This window comes from Antedon mediterranea, chromosome 7, assembly GCF_964355755.1.
Source record: "Antedon mediterranea chromosome 7, ecAntMedi1.1, whole genome shotgun sequence".
NCBI lineage: Eukaryota > Metazoa > Echinodermata > Crinoidea > Comatulida > Antedonidae > Antedon > Antedon mediterranea.
The window spans coordinates 16,595,750-16,621,592 of NC_092676.1; the positions used below are offsets into that span (position 1 = coordinate 16,595,750).

Below are 25,843 nucleotides of genomic sequence, written 5' to 3' on the forward strand. Positions count from 1 at the left end.
GTTGTGGTGTCACATAATTCAGCAGGAAAACAACGCTAGCTGTGATAAAATGACGTTTCGTTAATTTGCATTTTTCTGTTGATCTGCTGAACATTTTGGGTATTAGTTTGTGTTTCAGTTGTTGTCAGACAGTGTTGGCTCTGATAATGTTTATTTGACAGGTAAGTAAATCGTGTAATTATTTACGTTGTGAACAAATCTTTACAGATCCACAAAAAAGGAGAAGCAACGTCTAATATTTAGGTGGTGTAGTAGGCCTAGCTTTAAAGGCCTAGAAGTGATAGGCCGTAGATCCCTACTAGGCCTATATATATACTATTTAGCCGGTTTCCAAGGCTTGTTCGCTTAGCTACCTAGGGCCTAGTTCAGGCTAGGCACAGTTCTAATGGATTTAGCCTAGAGGCCTACTACTATTACCCTAAAAAAAATTATAATAGGCCCCTAACTAAACTTAATTTGTAGGATCTTTTCCTTTTATTTTTAAATTTGTGTTTTGTGTAGGCCTAGACCTAGGCCTAAGGCCTAGTATTAATTATTTAATAAATGATAATAAAAAACTTAATTTAATTAACTAAAAACACTTAACCATTAAAACTATAACTAGGCCTATATGCTAAGACTTTTTAATACTTAATTTTTCAGTGCCATAATGTTGAGGTGACCATATTTAATTTATCTTAATAAACTGTATATATTCCCTGAAACATCATGAAGAGGTCGGCTACAGTAAGTCACCAAGAACCAGTGACACGAAGACGACGTTCTCAACAGTCTACTCCAAACAATGCTGTACCATACTATGATCATCTAACCTCATTCAGACCATCACTAATCCCAGCCTTGTCAAATCCAGATTCACCAGAGACCGATTCCTCACAGATGATGTTGCCATCCAGTCATTCACACCAGCATTACATGATGAGTCCCTGCCATTCTCCATCATCACCATTACGTGCCCACTTCTTAACAGCAGGTGTACCATACAATCAGCCTTTAGGTCGCCATCACAATACAACTACATACAGACAAGCGATCTCAGTGTCTAGTTTAAACCCATCACCAAGCACAGGAACGGTATTGATTCCAGTGTCTGGCCCAGCAGTCGGTTCTCACACAACTGTGACCGGAATAAGTAATTCTCACAGCAGTAATTTGCATATACCTCGTCGAATGTCTCACTCGGGTAGGCCGCAATCACCTTTATATTCTCCTATTCCATGTCCGAGTCCTGTAATTCCTCAGAATGGCATCTTTTTTGCCAATACTACACCACCAGGTACATTAAACAAGAGCATTCCTGTTCAAAGTATGAGACCAGCAAGAAGAGCATCGTTTTCTGGTCTCTCCAGTAAGTCAAGTGCAATGACTGTTAATGAAAATCCCTTTTACAATATTGCAAGAAGTGTACATAGATCAGCAATTCCACCTCGCTGCCAAAGTAAATTCCGATCTACAAATGAAGGCTTACCAAACTCTGGTGACGCACCATCAACCAGCTCATCCAGTATACCTCATCAGTTGAGGCAGCAAAGTTCCAGTAGTCACGACACTCTAATAGATGAACGCCCCCCTGCCAATGCCAGGGTTCCGGAGGTGAATCTTCATCATAATCTATCAACATCCAGAATAACAAGAAGAGCCAGATCGCATTCCTTGTCTTTAGCAATGCTTTCCAACCCAGCCAATCTCTCTGAATCTCATGAAACTCATAGTTTAGCCTCTGCACAGAAAGCCTCAACCCTTCATGTAACATTCAACGAAACTGTAAATTCTTCTAGCCCACCTTCGGGAAGTTCAGTACCAGATCCTCCAGAACAAACAGATGACTGTACTAATTTCAAGATGCTTCGAAAAGCTGGGCCATATTTGTTAGGCCCACGACTAGGATCATCGCCTGTTAAAAGTATAGTTCAATGTCTTGCTAGGAAGCAAGGAACAAGAAATTTCTATTGTATAAAGGTAATAACAGAATACACCCTTTTGTCATTCTTTCATTTTTCAATTTACTAAATTCGTACGTTTATATTGATCTATATTAATTACAGTATGGCTCTCAGTAGTAATTACAAAGTACAGTATACACCATACTTTTTGCATTGTCATTACGGTACCGCATAAAGAAATAAGTTAAAAATTTGAAATTGAAGGTGGTTTCATATTAATTTCACAAAGTGATTATATTGACACACATTGAACATTTCTCAAAGTTTTGTTTTGAGATTGAGTAGAAAAGAATGAGGAGAATATACAGTAGAATCCTTTCTAGACTTGTGTGTCTCTGTAGGTGTCCACTGAACAGAGAATTTATTAAAGTAAGAAAAACTATCATTTTTGTTCCACAGAAAATTTTATTTTTTGTATCCCAAAGGAGGGATTTTACAGTAGTAACAGTGCACCTTTTTATGGCATTGGTGGTTTGTTACTTTAGATGACCAAAATGCATTTTTATTAAATTCCATTTGATTATAATATATAAAAAAAAACCTATATTATTGACAGATTTTGACAATGTCTAACACCAAAGAAACAAGTGATGATGAACGTCAGGGAAAGATGTTACTCCATACGGAATATTCCCTACTGTCACTACTACATAACCAGGAAGGAGTAGTTCATCATCACGGATTATTCCAGGTGGGAATTCTGTTCTCTTTTTGTTTTTTTCTTTACAATATTCACATAGTAAATGTACTGTATAGTATTAGTACATACATTAAAATGTTTTTATTTTAGAAAAACATGACAGAAAAGTAAACACATGGAAACAAATTGTTTACAATTACTGCTGTTGTATACTGTAGTACTAATAACACAAAATTAATATTTAATTTTAAATGAAATTTTTTAAATTAACATAACATTTGGAATAATTTCTTCAGCTTCATCCTCCAATACTAATGTCACGTTTTCCCACTTTGTAGCTAGCTTTCTATACACTATCAAACTTTATGTGACAAACAAATGTGATGTGCCCATATATGAACATGATGACGTCATACAGTATCACTACCATATTTGAGCACATCACACTTTTTTTTGTCAAACTAGTTTGGTAGAGTAGACAGAGCTTAACTTGTCAAGTGCCGTCAATATCTTTCCCACAATTGCTCATCAGATTCTTGAAAATGATAAAATAGATTAATGTGATCTCTTTATTTTTACTACTGTATATTTTGATGAAGAAATATAAGAAAATAGACACAAACTATCAAATGATTAACATTGTAACTTTACTGCCTTATTTGTTTATTTCTCAGGACAAAGCTTTTGTACCAAAGCATACAGATACAACTAAGAATAAGAAGCTAGTTGGTAGTTACAAGCAACGGTTGTGTCTCGTTCTTGACTGTTTAGTGGCTCACGATTTTAGCACAACTACACCGCAATACATCAACCTTCAACACTATGTCATAAGAGAAAAGAAACTCTGTGAGAGAGAAACAATTGTCATATTTTATGATATTGTGCGTATCGTTGAAAGTCTTCATAAGGTATGTTAGTTTGTATTGTTACAAATAATGAATATTTATATTGTTTGATGGTACAAATAATTTCCAGAGGTGAAAGATGAAATGTTATATTTTCTATAGCCTACTGACTGCATATTTGATTTCTTTTTTTGCTGTTTTTTTTAGTCTGCATAATCATGTAACTGATCAACCTTTCCTTCTTCCCTCACCATCTCTGAATAAAACTGTATAACTGATCAACCTTCCCTTCTTCCCTCACCATCTCTGAATAAAACTGTTTAACTGATCAACCTTCCCTTCTTCCCTCACCATCTCTGAATAAAACTGTTTAACTGATCAACCTTCCCTTCTTCCCTCACCATCTCTGAATAAAACTGTTTAACTGATCAACCTTCCCTTCTTCCCTCACCATCTCTGAATAAAACTGTATAACTGATCAACCTTCCCTTCTTCCCTCACCATCTCTGAATAAAACTGTTTAACTGATCAACCTTTCCTTCTTCCCTCACCATCTCTGAATAAAACTGTTTAACTGATAAACCTTCCCTTCTTTCCTCACCAGTGTTCTCCCCAGGCCTTTGAAGCGTCACGGTACCGTGACGCTTGGGTTCTCTACCGTGACGCTTTACGGTCGGCCGTGACGCTTAAAACCTTATCCGTGACGCTTAAAAATATCAACCACAACAATCTAAAAATAGATTAACAGGCAGGTACGGTACTTTTTCTAGAGCTGAGGCGCGGCATGCATAAAGAGCCTAATGCATACGAGACACGTGACATGACCACTAGACGAAAAACAAAAGACTGCGTAACAAAGTGTTAAACAGCTAAACTGAGACTCCCTTTCACCGGCCGCCGCCGAGAGATGTAAACACGTGTTTTGTTACTGCCATGTCTCTCTTTCGATCTCTAGTATTTGGCTGTTGTCTAAAGTGTAGTAACTTGTATATTGTAAATAAAGTAAATGATTGATTGTATTGTTTTTCTTGTAAAAATGTTATGTGTATTAAAAATAAATATCGATGATATTATTATTTTCAATATCACACTGAATTAATCGACTCTATCGGTGGGATTTATCTTTCGTTGGTAACATACGCACGTCATCAAATGATTTCTAGGCGCAATTCAATGCTAGCTGCTTTGATCGTATAATACATTCAAGAAGGCTACGATCGTTTTCCTATTTGCTAGTGCGCTAAAGTCTTTATTTCACTTAACTTAAAGTACATTTGTACATCGGTGCTAGAATGTTTTAGGACCTACTTCGTGAGAAAGTCGAGTGACAAGGGATGTCACATGGTATTGTGATATCAGTACTGCGATACTGTATGTCACATGGTGCTTTCACCGGCCGCCGCCGAGAGATGTAAGCACGTGTTTTGTTACTGCCATGTCTCTCTTTCGAATGTTTTCCTATTTCCTAGTGCGCTATGAAGTCTTATTTCCGGGCAACTAGAGGTGTCTTACTAATGAGTAGGCCTAGTTTTATTTCATCGGGACTTGCCCCCGATGTTTGTATTTGAACGCAAAAAATGTTTTTTTTATCGCATATGTTTACCCGCCGGCGGAAAAAAAAAGTAGGCTACGATCGTTTTAATGTTTGCTAACGCGCTATGAGGTGTCGTTTCCGGCTAACTACAGTTGCCTACTGATGAGGCATATTTTTTTCTTCATATATCGCGTACAGTATGTTTACCTGCGGAAAAGTAGGCTCAATCGGGCTGTTTGCTAGCGCGCTTTGAAGTGTCCTTTCCGGCCAACTACAGAGTTGTCCTACTGATGAGTAGGCATTTTTTATTTCATCGGGGAATTCCCCTTGACGTTCGTAATGAACGCAAAAAATGTTTCTTATCGCGTATGTTTACCGGCTGAAAAAGCAGGCTACGATCGTGCGGTTTGCTAGCGCGCTATGAAGTGTCTTTCCGACCAACTACAGAGTTGTTCTACTCATGAGTAGGCCTAGTTTTATTTCATCGGGGAATTCCCCTTGACGTTCGTATTGAACGCAAAAACATTTTTTTATCGCGTATGTTTACTGGCGGAAAAAGTATGCTACGATGGTTTTACTGTTTGCTAGTGCGCTATAAAGTTTCGTTTCCGGCCAACTAGAGTTGTCCTACTGATGAGTAGGCTAATAGATTAGGCCTATTTTTTTCATTGGGGCTTCCCCCTGACGTTCGTAATGAACGCAAAAAATGTTTCTTCGCGTATGTTTACCGGCGGAAAAAGTTGGCTACGATCGTTTTGTTGTTTGCTAGCGCGCTATAAGTGTTATTTCCGGCCAAACCAGAGGTGTCATTCAACATAAATGTTATGTGCGAGAGTACCATTTCCGGCCATCTAGGGTGTAAATTACCAAAAATCGCTTCGCCACAGCCCCAACCATGGTGGGGCTGTGACTCAAGTACTTAGTGTCGGAATGCCCCCCCCCCCCTCGTGGGGGGGGGGGGGGAGCGTGACGCTTGATGTGAATCCTGGGGAGAACACTGCTCACCATCTCTGAATAAAACTGTTTAACTGATCAACCTTCCCTTCTTCCCTCACCATCTCTGAATAAAACTGTATAACTGATCAACCTTCCCTTCTTCCCTCACCATCTCTGAATAAAACTGTTTAACTGATCAACCTTCCCTTCTTCCCTCACCATCTCTGAATAAAACTGTTTAACTGATCAACCTTCCCTTCTTCCCTCACCATCTCTGAATAAAACTGTTTAACTAATCAACCTTCCCTTCTTCCCTCACCATCTCTGAATAAAACTGTATAACTGATCAACATTCCCTTCTTCCCTCACCATCTCTGAATAAAACTGTATAACTGATCAACCTTCCCTTCTTCCCTCACCATCTCTGAATAAAACTGTATAACTGATCAACCTTTCCTTCTTCCCTCACCATCTCTGAATAAAACTGTATAACTGATCAACATTCCCTTCTTCCCTCACCATCTCTGAATAAAACTGTATAACTGATCAACATTCCCTTCTTCCCTCACCATCTCTGAATAAAACTGTATAACTGATCAACCTTCCCTTCTTCCCTCACCATCTCTGAATAAAACTGTATAACTGATCAACCTTTCCTTCTTCCCTCACCATCTCTGAATAAAACTGTATAACTGATCAACCTTCCCTTCTTCCCTCACCATCTCTGAATAAAACTGTTTAACTGATCAACCTTCCCTTCTTCCCTCACCATCTCTGAATAAAACTGTTTAACTGATCAACCTTCCCTTCTTCCCTCACCATCTCTGAATAAAACTGTTTAACTAATCAACCTTCCCTTCTTCCCTCACCATCTCTGAATAAAACTGTATAACTGATCAACATTCCCTTCTTCCCTCACCATCTCTGAATAAAACTGTATAACTGATCAACCTTCCCTTCTTCCCTCACCATCTCTGAATAAAACTGTATAACTGATCAACCTTTCCTTCTTCCCTCACCATCTCTGAATAAAACTGTATAACTGATCAACATTCCCTTCTTCCCTCACCATCTCTGAATAAAACTGTATAACTGATCAACATTCCCTTCTTCCCTCACCATCTCTGAATAAAACTGTATAACTGATCAACCTTCCCTTCTTCCCTCACCATCTCTGAATAAAACTGTATAACTGATCAACCTTTCCTTCTTCCCTCACCATCTCTGAATAAAACTGTATAACTGATCAACCTTCCCTTCTTCCCTCACCATCTCTGAATAAAACTGTATAACTGATCAACCTTCCCTTCTTCCCTCACCATCTCTGAATAAAACTGTATAACTGATCAACCTTCCCTTCTTCCCTCACCATCTCTGAATAAAACTGTATAACTGATCAACCTTCCCTTCTTCCCTCACCATCTCTGAATAAAACTGTATAACTGATCAACCTTCCCTTCTTCCCTCACCATCTCTGAATAAAACTGTTTAACTGATCAACATTTCCTTCTTCCCTCACCATCTCTGAATAAAACTGTTTAACTGATCAACCTTCCCTTCTTCCCTCACCATCTCTGAATAAAACTGTATAACTGATCAACCTTTCCTTCTTCCCTCACCACTTGCATTTTTCATGATTACTCAAAAGACCATAGATTGTATAATCCCAATTGGAAATTTTAGTACCTGAAAAGTGAAAAGTAACAATTATTAAAAAAAAAAAACCCTTTGTAGAATTATCGGACATTAACAATAATAACAAACCTAATAAGGTACTTTATTTTAACTTGTGTAGTTGTTTTCATGAAATTATTTTTTTCTTTTGTGATAATTGGGGTTTTTAATATAACTGTTTGAAACATGCATTCTGAAGCTCTGTTTTATTAAGTACTATCAAACTTTATTTGACAAAATATGTGATGTGCCCATATATGTATTAATGAGTGATCACTACCATATTTTGGCACATCACACTTTTTTGTCAAACTAGTTTCATAGTGTAGACAGAACTTATAACAGTTTTTTCGTAAATGTACAGTTATTTACCTATTTGATTCAATATGTAAACATTGTTTCATTGTCGATATTTTGAATTTAACTATGAAACGACAAAAAGAAACTCTTTGTCTACAAGCAGGAACTTATTTTTTTTATCGCGTACACTACAAACTGAGAAAGTTATTACATAACCGCAATGACTAATCACCATGTGGCAGGATTTCACTTTGCTTTCTGTTTCAATGTGTAATCATCGTAGCGCACCTTGCGACACGTGCATTAATGGCTTTGTCTATCCATGTCAATTTTATGTATTTAGAATATAGAATTCACGTATCTCTGAAATTCGTTTAGTTTCCAGGAAACCTAGTAAACACTGTAAATTACATCAAACTAGCTACCTCGTCATATTTCCTTATTTGCAATTTACCAAGTTATCTTCAGATAATATTAGATAGCAGAAACAAAATTAGTAACAAGCGTTCATTAATATTTATTTTAAAATGCATTAGAAAGTGACCATGTCATTCATTTTTATGAGAACATTGACTAACAATTACAAAAATAGCCTTATGAAGTTGAACTCTACTGTTGGTGTTTCAAATGAAAGATGTTGTTTTAGTTTCTTTATAAAAATAAATTATATATCAACAATACAAATATTACAATGTTGATATTACTATTTTTATTTAAGTTCTATTACAATTGATTATTTGTACAATTAGAACACTATTTATTTATAACAGCAGCCCAGTGAATATTTGGTCCTAAACTACAGTAGTCTGTTTGGAAACCAACTGTACAGTATCGAGCAAATGTATAGATTATTCATTAATTCAATGTTGTGCCAAGTTCCTACTGTAATGTAGAAGTGATATTGACAGTATGATACAGTAGGAATAGTTTCAAGCTTTTAAGTTCAGAGGGTCCTAATTGTAATAGCATGCGAACAAGATATTTTACCCTGTAAGCGAGAGGTCGCAGGTTCGAATCCCGCCAAAGACATTTTTTCATACAACTAAAAAATACGGAACTTTCGCAGATGAGCTACTGTATGCTTGACGCGATTTTGAGATCATGTTCCGAATATGAGCCCTGTTTCTATAATTTGACAGTATGATTTATATTTTTCCATTAGATGCAATGTTATACTAAATGTTATTATTAAGCAAACTACAGGTACAAATATAAAAGAAAAAAAAATATTTCAATAAAATATTTGTTGTTTAATCTAAGCAATATGAGGGTAGATGAATCATATCTTGTTGTATGCGATAAGTCTGTAGTTTTCCTTGCTTTTAAATTGAATTTGTTTATGGTCCATTAAAACCTATATTGAACTTGATATGATATTTGTTTTTTGTTAAACATCAATCAAAAAGCTTTTCCTAATTCCATGTAGATTTGTATGTTACATAAATAAAATTGAAACTGTTTGATTTGGGAATTGACTGTTTCCTTTATAGGTAACATAGTCATGTATTACTTTAGAGTATTATAGATTATTATGTGTACAGTACAGTACAGTATGTAATTCCTTACTTTAATTCTGTGTTGAGTTTTATATATTTTTTTTAATTGCAGAAGAACATTGTGCATCGTGACCTAAAACTAGGAAATATGGTTCTAAACAAGAAGACTCACCGAATCACTTTAACAAATTTTTGTCTAGGTAAACATCTTGTGTCCGAGAAAGATCTTTTAAAAGATCAAAGGGGAAGCCCTGCTTATATCAGTCCTGATGTTCTTAGTGGTAAGTCATGAGGCAACAGTATTTTATGCAATATTTAATATATACGGTATTTTTTAGTTTATATTTTAAAAGTGGAGTCTTAGCTTGGTGTTAAACATGCTTGCCTTCCAATCGCAAAGTCCAGTGTTCAATCCTGATCTAGTTCCAGGGTTGAACTCGCAGCTCTTTAAACTCCACTCCTTAAGCCACAAAGGAGACTTACGCCCGTATTCTTAAACCGGACTTTAGTGGTAGTTCAAGCTAAAACTAAAAAAATGACGTCATTTTAATTCAAAAACCGAACTTCAACTAAATCACCGACTAAATCAGGCCAACCTCGACTAAATCGAGACGGATTTTGATCGATTTTTTTAGTCCTGGAGGGGGCAGACTAAATGGTCGACTAAATGTTTTTTAAACGATGTTTATAAAAAACGTAACAGTCATTGAGTTGTTATATTGGCCAGATATTGAAGAATGAAATATCTATATTTATATTAGCTTAAAGCCCCATTCCCTACGTTTTTTAGATCTAATTTAAGATCACAAACTATATTTAATGTAAAAATAATACTATATGGTCCTATTGCGATAACTTTTTTCGTCTTTAAACGGTTAAAAATGTGAAAAATAAATCGATTTTAATAATTATAGCGGCCCGCTATAAATCCCAAAATGCATTGCGCGCGGATTGATATTGTTGTTTTTCACCTGTAATTCGCCCACTTTTCGATCGATCGTGAAGCCAAAACAAATGGAAGACTCCTAACTTTTCAGCGAAAATACCGGGTTTTCCCCAATTTGTATCAACGGAGTCTGGCAAAAATAGAAAGACAATTAATGCAGCAACTATACAACGTCAGGCTAGGTATATAGCTAGCGTACGATGTTCGTACGTTACCGATGTTTACCAGCTAGGCCTACAAAACTAAGCCTAGCTAGGCTAGGCCTGAGACCGTCCACGAGAGGTCGATCGCCGCGAGCTACTTAGGTAGTGCATTGTTTCTCACTTTTTATCATAATTTACCATAAAACGTACATTTAAGACAAGGAATGACATGGTTTAATGTTTTTAAAGTGATATATATGTATTATTTTCCAAAAAACGTCCAAAATTGCAGGGAAGGGGTCTTTAATTAAATATACATTGGTATAAATTATAATAATGAAAATCATCTTTATTTACAACTGTATACAAATTACATTATTTTCTTCGCGCAAGTCCGACTTGAGCTACGTCACGCCATAGCGACAATGGGAGATGCGGCAATTCACCACGCGATGGAATGTTTAGGGGGCCTAGCGCTTTCTTGTCACGCTATGAAGTGCGTGGTTCGTGGCGATCATACTTTGTTGGAGGCCTAGAAAATATAAAAGTTACCGTACCGCCATGGTTCCTAAATATATTTTGAAGATTTTATTTGTTGTTAATCAAATATACTTCACTGTTAAATTAATACTGATATTGTTCTAATAATTAACGATTAAAATTATTTTTCATGTATATAGTCCTGATGCGTAAAAAGTGTTGTAAGAAATGGAAAGTGATATCAATGCGCAAAATTTCGTCTGCTCCTCAAATACTCTCTTGTCATTGGCCAATGTATAGCCTTTGTTACCCAGACGTGTGCAACTCGACTAAAAGCTCGACTTCATTAAGTCGAACTGCAAACTTCGACTACTTCGTTTTTGAATCGAATTTGAAGTAATAGCTCGAACTACGACTTTTCCAAGTCGAACTTCGAACTACGACTAAAGTCCGGTTTAAGAATACGGGCGTTAGTTTACAAGCACGATAAACTATAAAATAGTTTATCCATCCTGTAATTGGCGAGTTACTGTTGGATGCATCCTGTATAAAATAAAAAAAAAAATATGTCTGAATTTTAGAAGTAGTGATGAAACATGACCAAGAGATAAACTTTCTCAGAAGAAAATATCTGATCCAAAAAATTCCACTTTGAGGTAACCATAAAGTCCCTCATTACTGCAAGAATATCCTTAATAAATGTGCCACTGCCATAACAATAACCTACAGTACTATACTGTACATTGGGTGTAAACAGAAACTTGTTGATATTTGATTGGGTGGCTTGATTTTGGTTTTGCAATCAACCTTCCTCGAAATCCTTGGCCATATGTTTGGCTTTCTGGAAAGTCTTAAATTATATTTGAAGTTGTACATGTATATATTATTGCAAAATATGGAGTCGGGTTGGTGAACATCAGTCCAAAATACGCAGAATTTTTTCCAAAATACGTCAAGTTGAGGGCGCTATACTAATCCAAAATACGCGAGTCTTTCCAAAATACGTCAACTTGAGGGCGCTATTCATTTTCCAAAATACGCAAATTGTCCAAAATACGTCAAATTGAGGGCGCTATTCATTTCCAAAATACGCGATTTGTCCAAAATACGTCAATTTGCAATTTGGGACCGCTAGTAATTTTCCAAAATACGTCAACTTGAGGGCGGCAAACTTTTTTCCAAAATACGAGAGCCTTTCCAAATGTATCATATTGAAAGTGTAAGGTAGAATTACAGTTTAATGTATTAAAAAAAAGTTTCTTAGAGTAAAACAAACAAGTACATTTTAGTTATAAATGAAAGTATTGGAAGGCAGAATTTTTTGTAAATAAAATGTCATAGAGTAGCCAATTATTATTTTTCAATGTAATCATTTATTACTGAATAAAAACAAATATGTGCCAACATCAGTCAATAGACAGTGCCTATAATATACATTAATAATGTCTGAACAATGTACGATTGCATTGCCAGACGTAGCTAGTTTAAATGAGGCATAAACCGGCTACAAAAGCAGCATGTACGTATAGTATTTAAGCATAGTCATGGGCATGTGTTATATACAGTCAACTCTCCCAATACCGGACACCTTTGGGCCGGCCAAATAAGTCTGGTTTTCCGGAAAGTCTGGTATTCGGAATGTGTTTTTAATGGTAAATATAAATTTGGGACCTTTTGGTCCTCAAAAAAAGTCTGGTATTGGGAGAGTTTCTGGTTTTCAGAGAGTCCGGTATTGGGAGAGTTGACTGTATTTGGTGATCTGAAAAATCGATATTTTTCCCGAGCTCGACAGACCAACATCGCTTTCAATTTAATGTACAGTACTTATGGTCAAATAAGTTACCTAATCTGAAATCTAACATAATAGTTATTTCATATAATATATAATAATAATAAAAAGCATATGGTATTGTAATTAAAATAATATCAATAATTGGTTAGAAGAAGTAAAGTAATTATTTAAATCGCGTATTTTGGAAAATGAATAGCGCTCTCAAGTTGACGTATTTTGGAAAATTACAAGCGGTTCCAAATTGACGTATTTTGGACAAATCGCGTATTTTGGAAAATGACTAGCGCCCTCAACTTTACGTATTTTGGACAATTCGCGTATTTTGGAAAATGAATAGCGCCCTCAAGTCGATGTATTTTGGAAAGACTCGCGTATTTTGGATTAGTATAGCGCCCTCAACTTTACATATTTTGGAAAAAATTCTGCGTATTTTGGACTGAATTTCACCAACCCTATTGAAAATATGTGAAGGGTAAAGAAGAAATTGTTCCTTTTTTAGCCTTTAACCAAAGTCTGCTTTTCAAAGAGTTTGTTATTGGGAGAGTTCACTGACTTAATTACAAAAGGGAGATATTCTAAACACTCTGGTAGTTTGATAAATACAGACAGTAACGTATACTGATACACTACAGCATTGTTTTAATTTAGCCTTGTAAGGCCCTGTTTCTGCTGCCAAGAAAATACCGTATTTTATACGGTATTTCTTGAATACCGTATATATACCGTATTTTTTTGGCAGCAGAAACTGCGCTCATAAAAAAAATACTGTATTTTGTATACCGTATTTTCCCCACAAAATTTATTTACTTACTTATTTATTTACAAATTTATACCATATTTTTTGTACCCTTTTCTGCTGCCAATAAAAAATACCGTATTTTTTTTTACCTGTGACATGAGGTCAACATGTTTTTATTTTCTGTGGCTGTCAGCGGTTTTACACACGTGTATAGATATATTCGGCGAAAATGTGGAGCGAAGACGTCACAGTATTTACTATATAAATCTGTGTGGGGAAGAAGGGGGTGGGGAAGCTAAGATGTCCGGCCAACTAAAAGGTAATAAAAGGGACAACCACATTTATAAAGACATTTCTAAAAAAATAAAGCAGCAGGAGTACGGAATACACTTGTCTCCAAGCAAGTAAATTCAAAGCTGAAGAGCCTGCGAAGCAGTACAACATTGCAAAAGACAATAACTCGGGGAGGGAACGAATTACTTGTCCCCATTACGATGTTTTCTGTGCTCTCACAACATCTCTATCACTGGGGCTAGGCTGTTGAAAGTGAGACATAAAACTTCCTTTATTGCGACTTTTAATTATCGACCAAATAAATGAATGGCAATCGTATAGAAAATACCGTATATTTATACTGTATTTTGAGCAGTTGCAGCAGAAACAGGCCCTATTATGCTCTGAACCCCTGGTTTACCAGGTTTTACCTTCCATTCCAGAGTTTCCATGAATTAATTAAACATGTCCACAGAGTTGACTATACTAAACTAATAATATGTGTAGATAGAATAATGAATAATAATAATGAAATGAATAATTTTAATTGAAAAGTTTATTTTTCATGGAAAAACTCACAATTGATGTGAAACTGTTGTCATTCATACACCCTTATTGTTTTAATAGCATCAATGCCAACTAATTAATCACAATCAATTACTCATTTATGGGTTTTGTTTTGATGGTATTAACAGCTAGTCTGTCAGTTTCTATAGTATTATGTCTCCATGCAATAAATCAGTAATAGCCTGGGTGCAGAACAATAATATACACATTTGCGGGAAAAAAGTATAGGAAAATTTTTGTTGATTTTTCTGATAGAGTATACCATATAGAATGTCAGAAAAAAAATCCCCATCCCAGGGTCTTGGGGAAAATTTTTTATGGCACTTTTAAAATTTATATCTATATAACACACACAAATTCCTATTAACACACACAAATACCTATATATAGGGGATAGGGAAAATCAATTAGCGGTTTTTGTTACTCGCAGTTGTGTTTTAATGATTAAAATTAGTAGAGGCTTACTTTAATAACTACACTTCTCATAGTAGTTGAATAGTAGTTGATGAATAGTAGTTGAATAGTAGTTGATGAATCAACTCGATGACATCATCATGCCATTTTTTTTTGGCGGGAAAAACAGGGTATTGCTAAACCCCCGCAAACCTCCAAAAAAACATATCAAACCCCACCGAACCAACATAAAAGTGATTGAATCATGGAGTGTATGACCCACTGGGTATGTCCATTTAAAAAAAATATTAAATTTCTACTGTTAACTATTTATTTTGGGGATAAAACATCATTTTTTGGTTAAAAATTATCAATCAATCATTTTTTACCAAAAAATGATGTTTTACCCCAAATATAAGTAGTTAACAGTATAAATTAATTTTTTTTAACATGGATACACCCAGTGGGTTGTATACTACATGATTCAATCACTTTTATGTTGGTTTGGTGGGGTTTGCTATGTTTTTTAGGAGGTTTGCGGGGGTTTAGCAATACCCTGTTTTTTCCACCAAATTGGACGCCATATTGGATTCTGGCATGATGATGTAATTGTTATCGACTCGATTTATCAACTACTATGAGAAGTAGTTATTAAAGTAAGCTTCAGCTAATTTTAATCATCATAACACAACTCCAAGTAAAAAAAAACGTGAATTGGTTTTCCCTATCCCCTATATAGGTATTTGTGTGTGTTAATAGGCATTTGTGTGTGTTATATAGGGCAAAATTTAAAAGTGCCGTAAAAAATTTGGGGATTTTTTTTTTCTGACATTCTACTGTATATGGTATACTCTATCAGAAAAAAAAAGAAAAATTTTTCCTATACTTTTTTCCCGCAAAATTTGTACTGCACCCAGGCTATAATCAGAGATGCCAGATTTTTAACTGACTAAATTTTATGGAGTTTACAAAAAGTAATTCTGATATTTTTTTTTGTACAATTTGAACTGAAATAAATTGTGTTCACAATTTGCAAATGGTAAATTTATCGCCACAAAAATATTGTACAGAGAGATGATCATACATCTGTATGCCTACCATTGCCCGATATAGAGTTTAGCCATTTACAGTACTTCAGTTGCCACTATTTTTCTCAGAAACATTTTTCGTATTAAGAATATTTACAGGAAAAAGGCTTTTAATTTCACATTGCAATCTACAATTCAATGCATTACTTGCTTGCTTGTTTGCATAGCTATCCTCATTATTGGGGACATTTCGCCGTCATTGACATTATGTTGGCATAGCACAACAATGAGAGACGTTAATTTTGATGAGAAGGTCATGGAACACTAATTAATTTTAAAAACAACTAAAAACCTGGGACCTGTAACCCTTGGTAGGGACCCTGACGGGTACTCTCCCTCCGGGTCAAAGGGATCCCGAAACTCATCGGTGGGCAGGGGCGCTCATCTCCCTGTTCAGGACTATTCCTGATGATTACCCAAGCATGTCATTTCTTAACATTGGAAATAGAGAATTTATTGTGAATTACAGTATGATAGAATTTGTGTTTTTTAAATTAAAAATTCAATTCAATGCATGTCATTTTGTGTGAAAGATACAAATTGCACAACAGTTTTACCTGCTTAATTTTGAAATTGGCATAACATTGTTAAGTAAAGTAATTCTAGTCATGTATATTATGTAAAACCATTGGTTTTTTTTTTCAGGTAAACCATACCTTGGAAAGCCAAGTGATATGTGGGCTTTGGGGGTCGTTCTGTTCACAATGTTGTTTGGTCAGTTTCCATTCTACGATATCGTTCCAGATGAATTATTCCGTAAAATAAAGGCTGCAGAATTTTCAATTCCAAAGTAAGATAATTCAATTCTTTAGTGTGTTTGAAAAATAACTAAATATAACTAATGAAATAATATGATTTTCTACAAACTTTACACCTCCTTTCAATAATTTCTGTCGGTAGTTTAAACGGAAAAACCATTCATAGAAAAGGCCTCCCTTTCACCTTTTAAACATAGGAACTGCAGCTGACTAGACCCCTTCTCTAAATTTACCTACCTATTGTTGCTCTTCTTTAGCAAGATAAATCATATATGAGCCTACATGGTATGTATTATTAATGCCATTGAACGTAAAAGTCTAGAAACTTGTCAAGTACAGTACTTTAAGGAAATAGACTGTACTTGTACCTTAAATTTCAAGTCATTTTCTTTTTCTTTCACATTTTTGATCAATTTAATTTGTGTCTTCCTATGAAATGCTTGCAAATTTCTTAAGCCTTACAAATTTGTAATTTATTATTTTTCATTAAATAAGGCTGCAAGTAGTCTCAAGGAGGATATATAGGATAAAAAATAATAGCAAAGCATTAATATTCAACTATTTTTGTAATTTACTGACCTCGTTGTTGATATTAGGTTAATTTAGGCAAGTCTCGGATATTAAGTGCAGTTAATAATAGAATTATCCCTAGGCTTCTTACAGTTCAATTTGGTTTTAAAATTGGTCATTAATAATTTAATGTATCTTAACATTGGAAGTAGAGAATTAATTGTAAATTATGATAAAAGTTATGTCAAGTTTGTGTTTTTTAAATTAAAAAATAACTGATTTCTTTTAGTATTTTTGTTGATTGATTGTCCTCTATCGGTCATGAATATAATATGTACCGTAGTTAATAAGGAACATCCAACTGTGTTTATATAGATAAGTAGTGTTGATGGAATTTTAAAGTTGAAGGAACTGGCATGCCACTTTGTTGCCGCTACTATTTCGTACTTATCGTATACGCCACTGAATATAATTCAGATGTTTACCAACTAAAAACTTGTACATGTCAAATTGTCAAGTATACATAGGGTTAGGGTTTATCCTATGTAAAATACAGACGTTCTACTGTAATCCCCTCAAGTTAACAATTTTCGGAAGTTTTAATGTCATTTAATAGCACGTTTTAATAGATTTCACACATTTTAAATTCATCACAAAATACTTAAGGCAATGGGTATTTCAGTGTTTACCAGAGGTAATGTACGTTGTGCATTCTAGCTAATTGAACGTAAATACAGTGGGATTGTATTAAACACAGAAATAACCTTTTAAAAGAACAGTAAATGTGGGGGTTTGAAAAATGTTTTTATCTTATAACCTTAGCAAAGAATATTAATAGGTAAAGAATCAACAGTACACACTGTTATATATAGAAGGATAGGAAACGCGGACGTGCTTTCATGGACGCGTAAGAATCCAGCAGCCGAACGACGGCGGGCTCTAGATATGGTTCCCGTCTAATTCAACGTTTGGATGGATCGTGATGATCTGATGTGTTCTCGCGTCTGTGCTCTACTAATTTTGATATTATTAATATTTTGATAATCATTTTGATAAATAATCATCGTTTGCATTTTTATAGATAGTTTTACCTTACCCATGCCTGAAGGTGGCGCACTTCTTCTAGCGAAAAAGAAGTGCGCCACCTTCAGGCGTAGGCAAATAGTAACCCGGATGTGGTTTACGCCGCCAACGGAACTGTTGTATCTTCTCCTTTTATTTTTGGTATTAGGTAATAAAACTGACGTGCAAAGAAGAAATAAAGAAACTAAAACACAAAATGATGTACCAGTAACTTATAATTAACATAAATTATTTATGGCTTTCTTTTCGACATTCAGTTTATCTTGACAACACACAACGATTCTTAGGTTATTTTCAGAAGAATGTTTACTGATAATAAAGTCAGAAATAATTTATTCATATTTTACTGTCAAGTAACATTCAGAGAGTATTCATTCAAGATAAATTAGTGACTTTGAATTTTAATGAAACACTAAAAATCTCTAAATATATTAATGATTTTTTTTAGAAAAGAAATGAATAATAATATTATATTAGTAAATTTTACCATACTATTAAAATGGCAAACTTATATTTTTATAATCTACTGTGTCGTTCTGTTTCAGTAAAATAGGAAGATTCTAGAGTTATTATTATTATGGACAATTTTTTCATGTATTTTTTTTATGATAATGCTGTTAGTGTCATACTTTCACTTTAGTGTGATGATTAATGCACTGTAGTTCTAAGTAGTGTATGTTAGTTTCCAAATTAATTTAATTCCTATTAAGTCTGAAAATAGACTTCACTACAAAAAGTTTCAAAAGTTAAAAACATTATACAAACACAGTTGTTTGTATACACTCTGTATAAATTAAGCCAATCTAGTGCTCTGTGGAATTTTGTGTAATAATAAGTCTAAAATTGCGATATATTGATTATTTATTGGTAAACACACGATCATCCATTGCGTCTGTATGCGATTCCTACAACCTGTCACAATGCGATGAATGTTTGAATAGGCACCATTAAATTTGGTGTATTTGCAGTTTGGTGTATTTGCAGTAGTGCGTTATAGCTTCATTATACTTTTTTATACAAATTGTTTCGAACTGAATGTTGAGTAGATTTGAATGTGAATCCAGGAAGTCAGTACAGCATGACTGCAATAATCTCATTTGGTTCAATTACATTACTGTATGTATAATTTAAAAAGGCAAATTCATTCATGTTAGCAATCAATTAATTAAAGTAATTAAAACATTTACATCATCCAGGAATTGAATGAAGCAAGTCTTTGTCAAAAACGGATAAAGAAGTGGTAGTGACTCAGTTACCACTTTACTATATGAATGCTTTTGTTACTCCATCCTTTGTCATTGCCCCACCTGTTGAAGAGTAAATCTTCCTTGCATGTAATTGATCACTCAATAAATTAATTATTTACATAATTAAGAAAGACAGGTTGGCTATAATTAGATTTGTAGTATGAGTGAAAGGTGTCTATGCTATGTAGAGCATGAACTGCTGTAACATGCTGTTTGACCTCTTTAATAATAATAATTATGCATTGACTGTTTCTTTGTAATGTGTGATGTATGTTTTTAAAACTTTTCCTAACACATTAAAAAACATAACTTAAGACTAAAGAGGTATTTGATGAGCTAAACTAAATTTTTGGAATACTTGCTTACATGGTGTGAAATATGGGAATCTGCATACACTAGTTTTTCCATGGTTCTTTTTAGTGTTCTATTATTTAAGCTCCTTTTGCTGAGTATTTTATACTATAATAATAATAATATTTTATTATTTCACAGTGATGGACGTGTATCAGAGAGTAATTGTGCATTGATACGTGGTCTGTTGGTGTTGGATCCAACAAGAAGGCTTACTGCTTCACAAGTACTCGATGCTCTATCTAATACTCTATCTATATGGTAGGTTTAATACATTTGTTAAGTGCTTCCATGAAGAAGCACCCTGTCTCAATAGTATGGTACTTTTACTAAAGCACTAAATTAAATACATTTAGGCCATGGGAAATGAACAATAGGAAGCTTTTGATTTGCAATCAACCGATGACCAAACTATGTCATGTTAGTTCATTGTGCACATGTGTAGATATTGGGACGTGTATTCTTGATCGATCTGAACATACCCTAACTAGTCTTCTGCTTACTTATTTGGCTTTTGGACCTTTGGAAAATGAAATATAGAGAGGTTTATGAAACCATAGAGGGCGCTATAATAATACATCACCCCATAGAAGGCGCTATTAAAAAAGCCAAAAATATTGGCATCTATAATGCTTGCCGAATACGAAAAATGTGGAGCCAACTCATTATTTCACTTATTAACCAACGCATGCTATAAACATCCTACGGACCGATATTGGTATGTTTTCTATTCTCTTATTAATGTCTAGAGTAGTTGAAATGATGAATTTAACATATCGGGAGACTCCTGCTATTATCAGGAGACTCTTGCCAATATCGGGAGACTCCTGCTAATAGGGAGTTTTCGCAACCTTACGAATACGATAACAAAAACGGATACGTCGCACATTTGTGAAACTTTTGAGCTGATCCCCATTTCATATTCGTAAAGCGTATTCGTGTTGACGAATATCACCATTCATATTCGTAACTACAAAACGAGTATAGTTTTTGATCTATTTTGCACATTTTGAATCAGGAATGATTCATGATTATAATATAATTATACTTTTATTGAAAATAATTTACTAAAATGCCAGGTAAATTTTGATAAATAGCAGTTTTTAAAGTCCTCACTCGCTTTGATGTTACGCTAGGCCTAGGGAGCCAAGCACCAAGCAACACGTACCTGCGCTTCGCTCAAATTTACTGCAGTCATATTTTGGACGGCAGCCTCAATATTTTGTTGCCATGCGAAACAGATTTTTCCTGGCTTACGAAAAACGAATACGTGTGTGTGACGTATCCGTTTTCGTTATCGTATTTGTAAGATTGCGAAAACTCCCTATTATCAGGAGACTCTTGCCATTATCGGGAGACTCCTGCTATTATCAGGAGATTCTTGCCATTATCGGGAGACTCCTGCCATTATCGGGAGACTCCTGCCATTATCGGGAGACTCTTGCCATTATCGGGAGACTCCTGCCATTATCAGGAGACTCTTGCCATTATCGGGAGACTCCTGCTATTATCAGGAGACTCTTGCCATTATCGGGAGACTCCTGCTATTATCAGGAGACTCTTGCCATTATCGGGAGACTCCTGCCATTATTAGAAGACTCCTGCCATTATCAGGAGACTCCTGCCATTATTAGAAGACTCCTGCCATTATCGGGAGAGCTGATAGGTCTTCTGATGAGAACCTTAATGCTTTTTCCTTAGCCTTACCAGGAATTCAACCCCCTGGTTTTACTATAAAGCAGCTATAAAAGTTGTTTTCTATGCTTCTAGGAACAGTATGCGGTCACATAAGGATACACTGCAAGTTGTTCCAGACATCGATGATGTAGTCGAAGACGAGGAGAAGGAAGAACAGCAAGTAGAACCAACAGAACTAGAGACGAAACTAAAAAAGGCTGAGCTTTCAATGAAAGCAGAACACAAGCCATTAGCATCAATTAGGAAAATTACTTCACACATAGGTATGCCACAAATCAGACGAGTTGAAGATGATGCTCGACCTCTGACCCAAGCAGAAATGATTACGCACCGTCACATTATATCTCAATAATATTGGTTTATTTTCCAATATACAAATAATGTAATTACAAAACTGTATATTAAACAATTGTTTTCCAATATACAAATAATGTGACAGCAACATGGTATATATTAAACATTTTTTTATTACAATTAATGTGACAGCAACATGGTATATATTAAACAATTTTTTTATTACAAATAATGTGACTGCAAACATGGTATATTAAATCATTTTTTTATTACAAATACAGTAATGTGACCACAATATTGTATAATAAATAATTTTTTTATTACAAATAATGTGGCCACAACATTGTGTATTAAATACATGTTTTTATTACAAATAATGTGACCACAACATTGTGTATTAAATACATTTTTTTACAAATAATGTAACCATTGTATTGAATCACTTTTTTTAAATTTCAAAAATAATTTAATCATTATTTTATTACAAATAATGTAATTAATTAATTAAATGAAAGTTTTTTTCTTTCTTCCATATTATGCTATGAAGTACATAGCGTCATGATTAAAGAAAACATTGGAAAAGAACAAAGAAAACATGAAAGTAAATAATAATAATAAAAATAATAATAATTTTTTTCTTGTAGCTAGTAGAATGAATTGTGGGAAATGAATAGCCACCCAGATCTTTGTTACATTAGTATTATGTACTTGAATTCAAATGTGTGATTTTTATTTCAGTATTTACTAAAAGCAACACACACAGTACTGTAATACATTGTTTTTATAAGACTATATTATTTGTACACAATTATTATTATTAATAATTTAATTATTTACTGTAATGATAAATTAATTAATTGAATTATTGTGCTTAATTTATGTACAAAATATTTTTAGCTTTGCAAACCATGCATCATTAACTTAAATAAAAAATAAATACCCGTTTTTGGGTAAATAGCTGTTAGACTGTACATAAGTTCTTACACCAATGATGTACAGTGTTGTGAAAACTCTAGCTTTAATACATAAATTATATATACACTCTTCTACATTACTTGTTATTACTTATACTGTAATTTTACATATTATATACAAATTATATTTGTTTCCATATATATCTGAAATATATTTAATATTATAGAATACTATCTCTGGGTATGGCCATAAGTATTTGTATGTGCATATGGCTTTAACATGTTTTCACATTTTTTGGGGGCTGGTAATCCAAATTATCATGTACTGGTATAAAAAGCTATCAGTGATGCCCTTAAGTTGTCAGTTATGTCAGTGCCTTTTAAATGTGTGCACCAACTATTTTGTATGTATATTTTTGGTAGTTTGGGCCCACAATTGTATATGTGTAGACACACACACTCATGTTTGTGATACACACCTTTGTTGTTGTGTGCACACAATTCTGTATGTGTACACATGATATTTTGTGTTGTGTACACATGATTTTGTATGTATTTTACGCAACATGCAGTTGTGTGACACATATTTGTGTATGTGTACACACAATTATAGGAAGCGCACACAAATCTGTATGAGTCAGTGTAGTACACATACTATTATTGGAGGTGTGTGCTTTTGCATGTATACTATTTGAGGTATTTGCAGATAATTCTGTGTACATTTTTTGTTGCACTTAAAATTAGTCAATATTGCACACATTTTTGTTTGTTTCAAAACTGGTCTTGGTTTCAGACTGGTGAATACAAATTAATGACACTGAACTTTATAAAGTAAGAGTTGCACTTGGGTTGTTGGGTTTATTGTAGGAAATAAAATCTTGTCAGCCGTAGGCTATGTTTAAACTTATCAAGCGCTTGCAGCATCCTTTAGAGGGCTTCTGTGTGGTGAACTTCCTAAAGATAACATGTATTGTTAATGCGTAGTTGATGTCTACTAGTCTGGACATCACTGTAGTGCGTAGTTGATGTCCACTAGTCTGGACATCACTGTAGTGCGTAGTTGATGTCCACTAGTCTGGACATCACTTTAGTGCGTAGTTGATGTCCACTAGTCTGGACATCACTGTAGTGCTTAGATGGCCACTTACTATTATCTGCTATTTTTCTTAACTAAATGTCTCTCTTCCTTCAAACTGCATGTTTTGTCGTACCCAATTCATCCAAGTCTTTCCTTATCAAAGGATGACAAAATCATTGTCGTATATCTTGATATGAAAGCTATTCAATTTACCCTTCTGTTTGTATAGATACTGTACCATCTTAGCCCTACACATTTGAATATTTATTTACTTTACTTCACCCAGTAGTATGGTATGTCAGTTGGTCATTTTACAGAATAATCACCTAAATATGATGTTTTAAATATAAATAAATATATGTTTTATTTGTTTATTGTGTTTAAATACTAAATAATTAAATACTGTAATAAGTTGTTACAAAGGATGATTGAAGATACACACAGTGTATGCCTATTTGTTGGTTTACAATTTAAAAAATAATGATTTAAAAAAATCAGCGATGAATATTATTTATAACAAAATAGATTGATTTGTAACAATTTCGTAAACAATGAACTATTGATTGAATTAATTTATTGGACATAATGATTGGTTTTTTGATTATTGAAAAAAAATAGTTGATTGATATAGCACAAGTTCCTTTTACCGCCATGTTGGTTGAAATAGTTTAAAGCACATTGTTACTATTCATGGTTTGTGAATTTAAACAAATTATAAATCATAAAGGAGTGAATATATTCCTACACAATTTTGGATCGTGAGTAGAGTAATATAATAAATTAAAAAAATTATATAATAGTTTTAGGTACATTTTATTAGTGAATGGTATATCATAAAACATGGATAAACGATCGAAGCATAAACTAATTCAGTATAGAACCCATAGAGACAACCTTATTCCCGCGAAATGAACGAGGAAAACATTACATAATATTTTAATTGCCCTCCTGAAAAAAATAATTGTTACATTTAGGCCTACTTTTGACCAAAAATTGGATCGAAAAAAAAAACAACCCAAAAGTAGTCAAATTATTTGTTTTTCTGTGGAAGTGAATAACTTCATTAAAACTACAAAATGGGCGGATTTTATAAATTTTTATTTTTCATGATTTTGAGGGACATACATCTTTATTTATACGGCCAAATCCTAGTAGATACTAGGTCCTGAATGTGTCCTTATATTAGAGGTTCAATTGTAATTGTGAAAGTTTGAAGACGAATCCATTAATTTCGTCTGAAACGCATAACAGGCTTTTATTATGTCATATAATTAATTTTATAATTAAAGAAAAAACACACAATTTCGTCTAGCTAACCAACTAGTAAGTTTATTGTTGTACATCTTTATGAAGAATACATACTCTATTAAAACCTGATTAAATTATGATTGATGTTCGGCTAAAACTGTTATTTGGGCCTAAATAAAATGTATTTCTGAAGACGTAATTTAGTTCAATGTTAAATTTATTATTTGGATGAGTTAGCCTATGCTGTAATTAGACCGCATTTATATATTAAAATTCATGATGCTGTGTATATCATTAAAAATGGAAAATACTGACGGTTAATATTTATGATTGATGCTGTACCATGTTAAAATACAATGCTAAGTTTACACAATGCATACAATTAGAGCTTAAATAATTAATACCGTAAACTATTTTAAATTGTGATTTGAGTGCTATAGGTTTAATTGATACACTTATTGTTACTTAGTTTTAAAAGTCTTACAATATTCTTCAGTAGTAGTGGACGATTTTTTATTTAATTGACCATTCAACATTTTACATTAATACATCTGAATGTATGTGATAGAGTATGAATCTGCAAAAAAACCTTTGTTAATAATTTTTTCACAGAAAAATCAAGATATTCCCTAACTAGAAGGTCTATAACGTTGTATGTTTTAACCAGGGCTCACTGGTGTTAATGAAGTAGTATTGATTACAGACCGTTATTGTTAAAATTAAAATACTACTGAAATCGGAAGTGAAAATACAATTAAGAAAAAACTGCTAATTATATGCCTTGTTAAAACTATAAATTGTACTTAATTAGTTCATTACTGTATTCTGAAAAATATGATTGTATATTAAAAAACATTCATTTACATAGAAGTT

General features: G+C 33.9%; 1 protein-coding gene across 1 annotated transcript; it reads left to right on the forward strand.

The window, feature by feature from the left end:
* LOC140054381 (serine/threonine-protein kinase 40-like) lies at positions 1–25,843 on the forward strand. The gene is made up of 8 exons (XM_072099359.1): positions 1–161; positions 643–1,959; positions 2,500–2,634; positions 3,258–3,491; positions 9,481–9,649; positions 16,435–16,579; positions 19,880–19,999; positions 21,509–25,843. The coding sequence occupies exons 2-8, from the start codon at positions 709–711 to the stop codon at positions 21,786–21,788; spliced, it is 2,334 nt and encodes a 777-aa protein (XP_071955460.1). The 5' UTR covers positions 1–161; positions 643–708; the 3' UTR covers positions 21,789–25,843.

Excerpts from the sequence above, each read along its gene's own strand:
- LOC140054381 (XM_072099359.1), top strand. The coding sequence starts at position 709 with ATGAAGAGGTCGGCTACAGTAAGTCACCAAGAACCAGTGACACGAAGA. Across the intron at positions 2,635-3,257 it reads ATCATCACGGATTATTCCAG|GACAAAGCTTTTGTACCAAA; the intron begins GTGGGAATTCTG and ends TTTATTTCTCAG. Across the intron at positions 9,650-16,434 it reads CAGTCCTGATGTTCTTAGTG|GTAAACCATACCTTGGAAAG; the intron begins GTAAGTCATGAG and ends TTTTTTTTTCAG.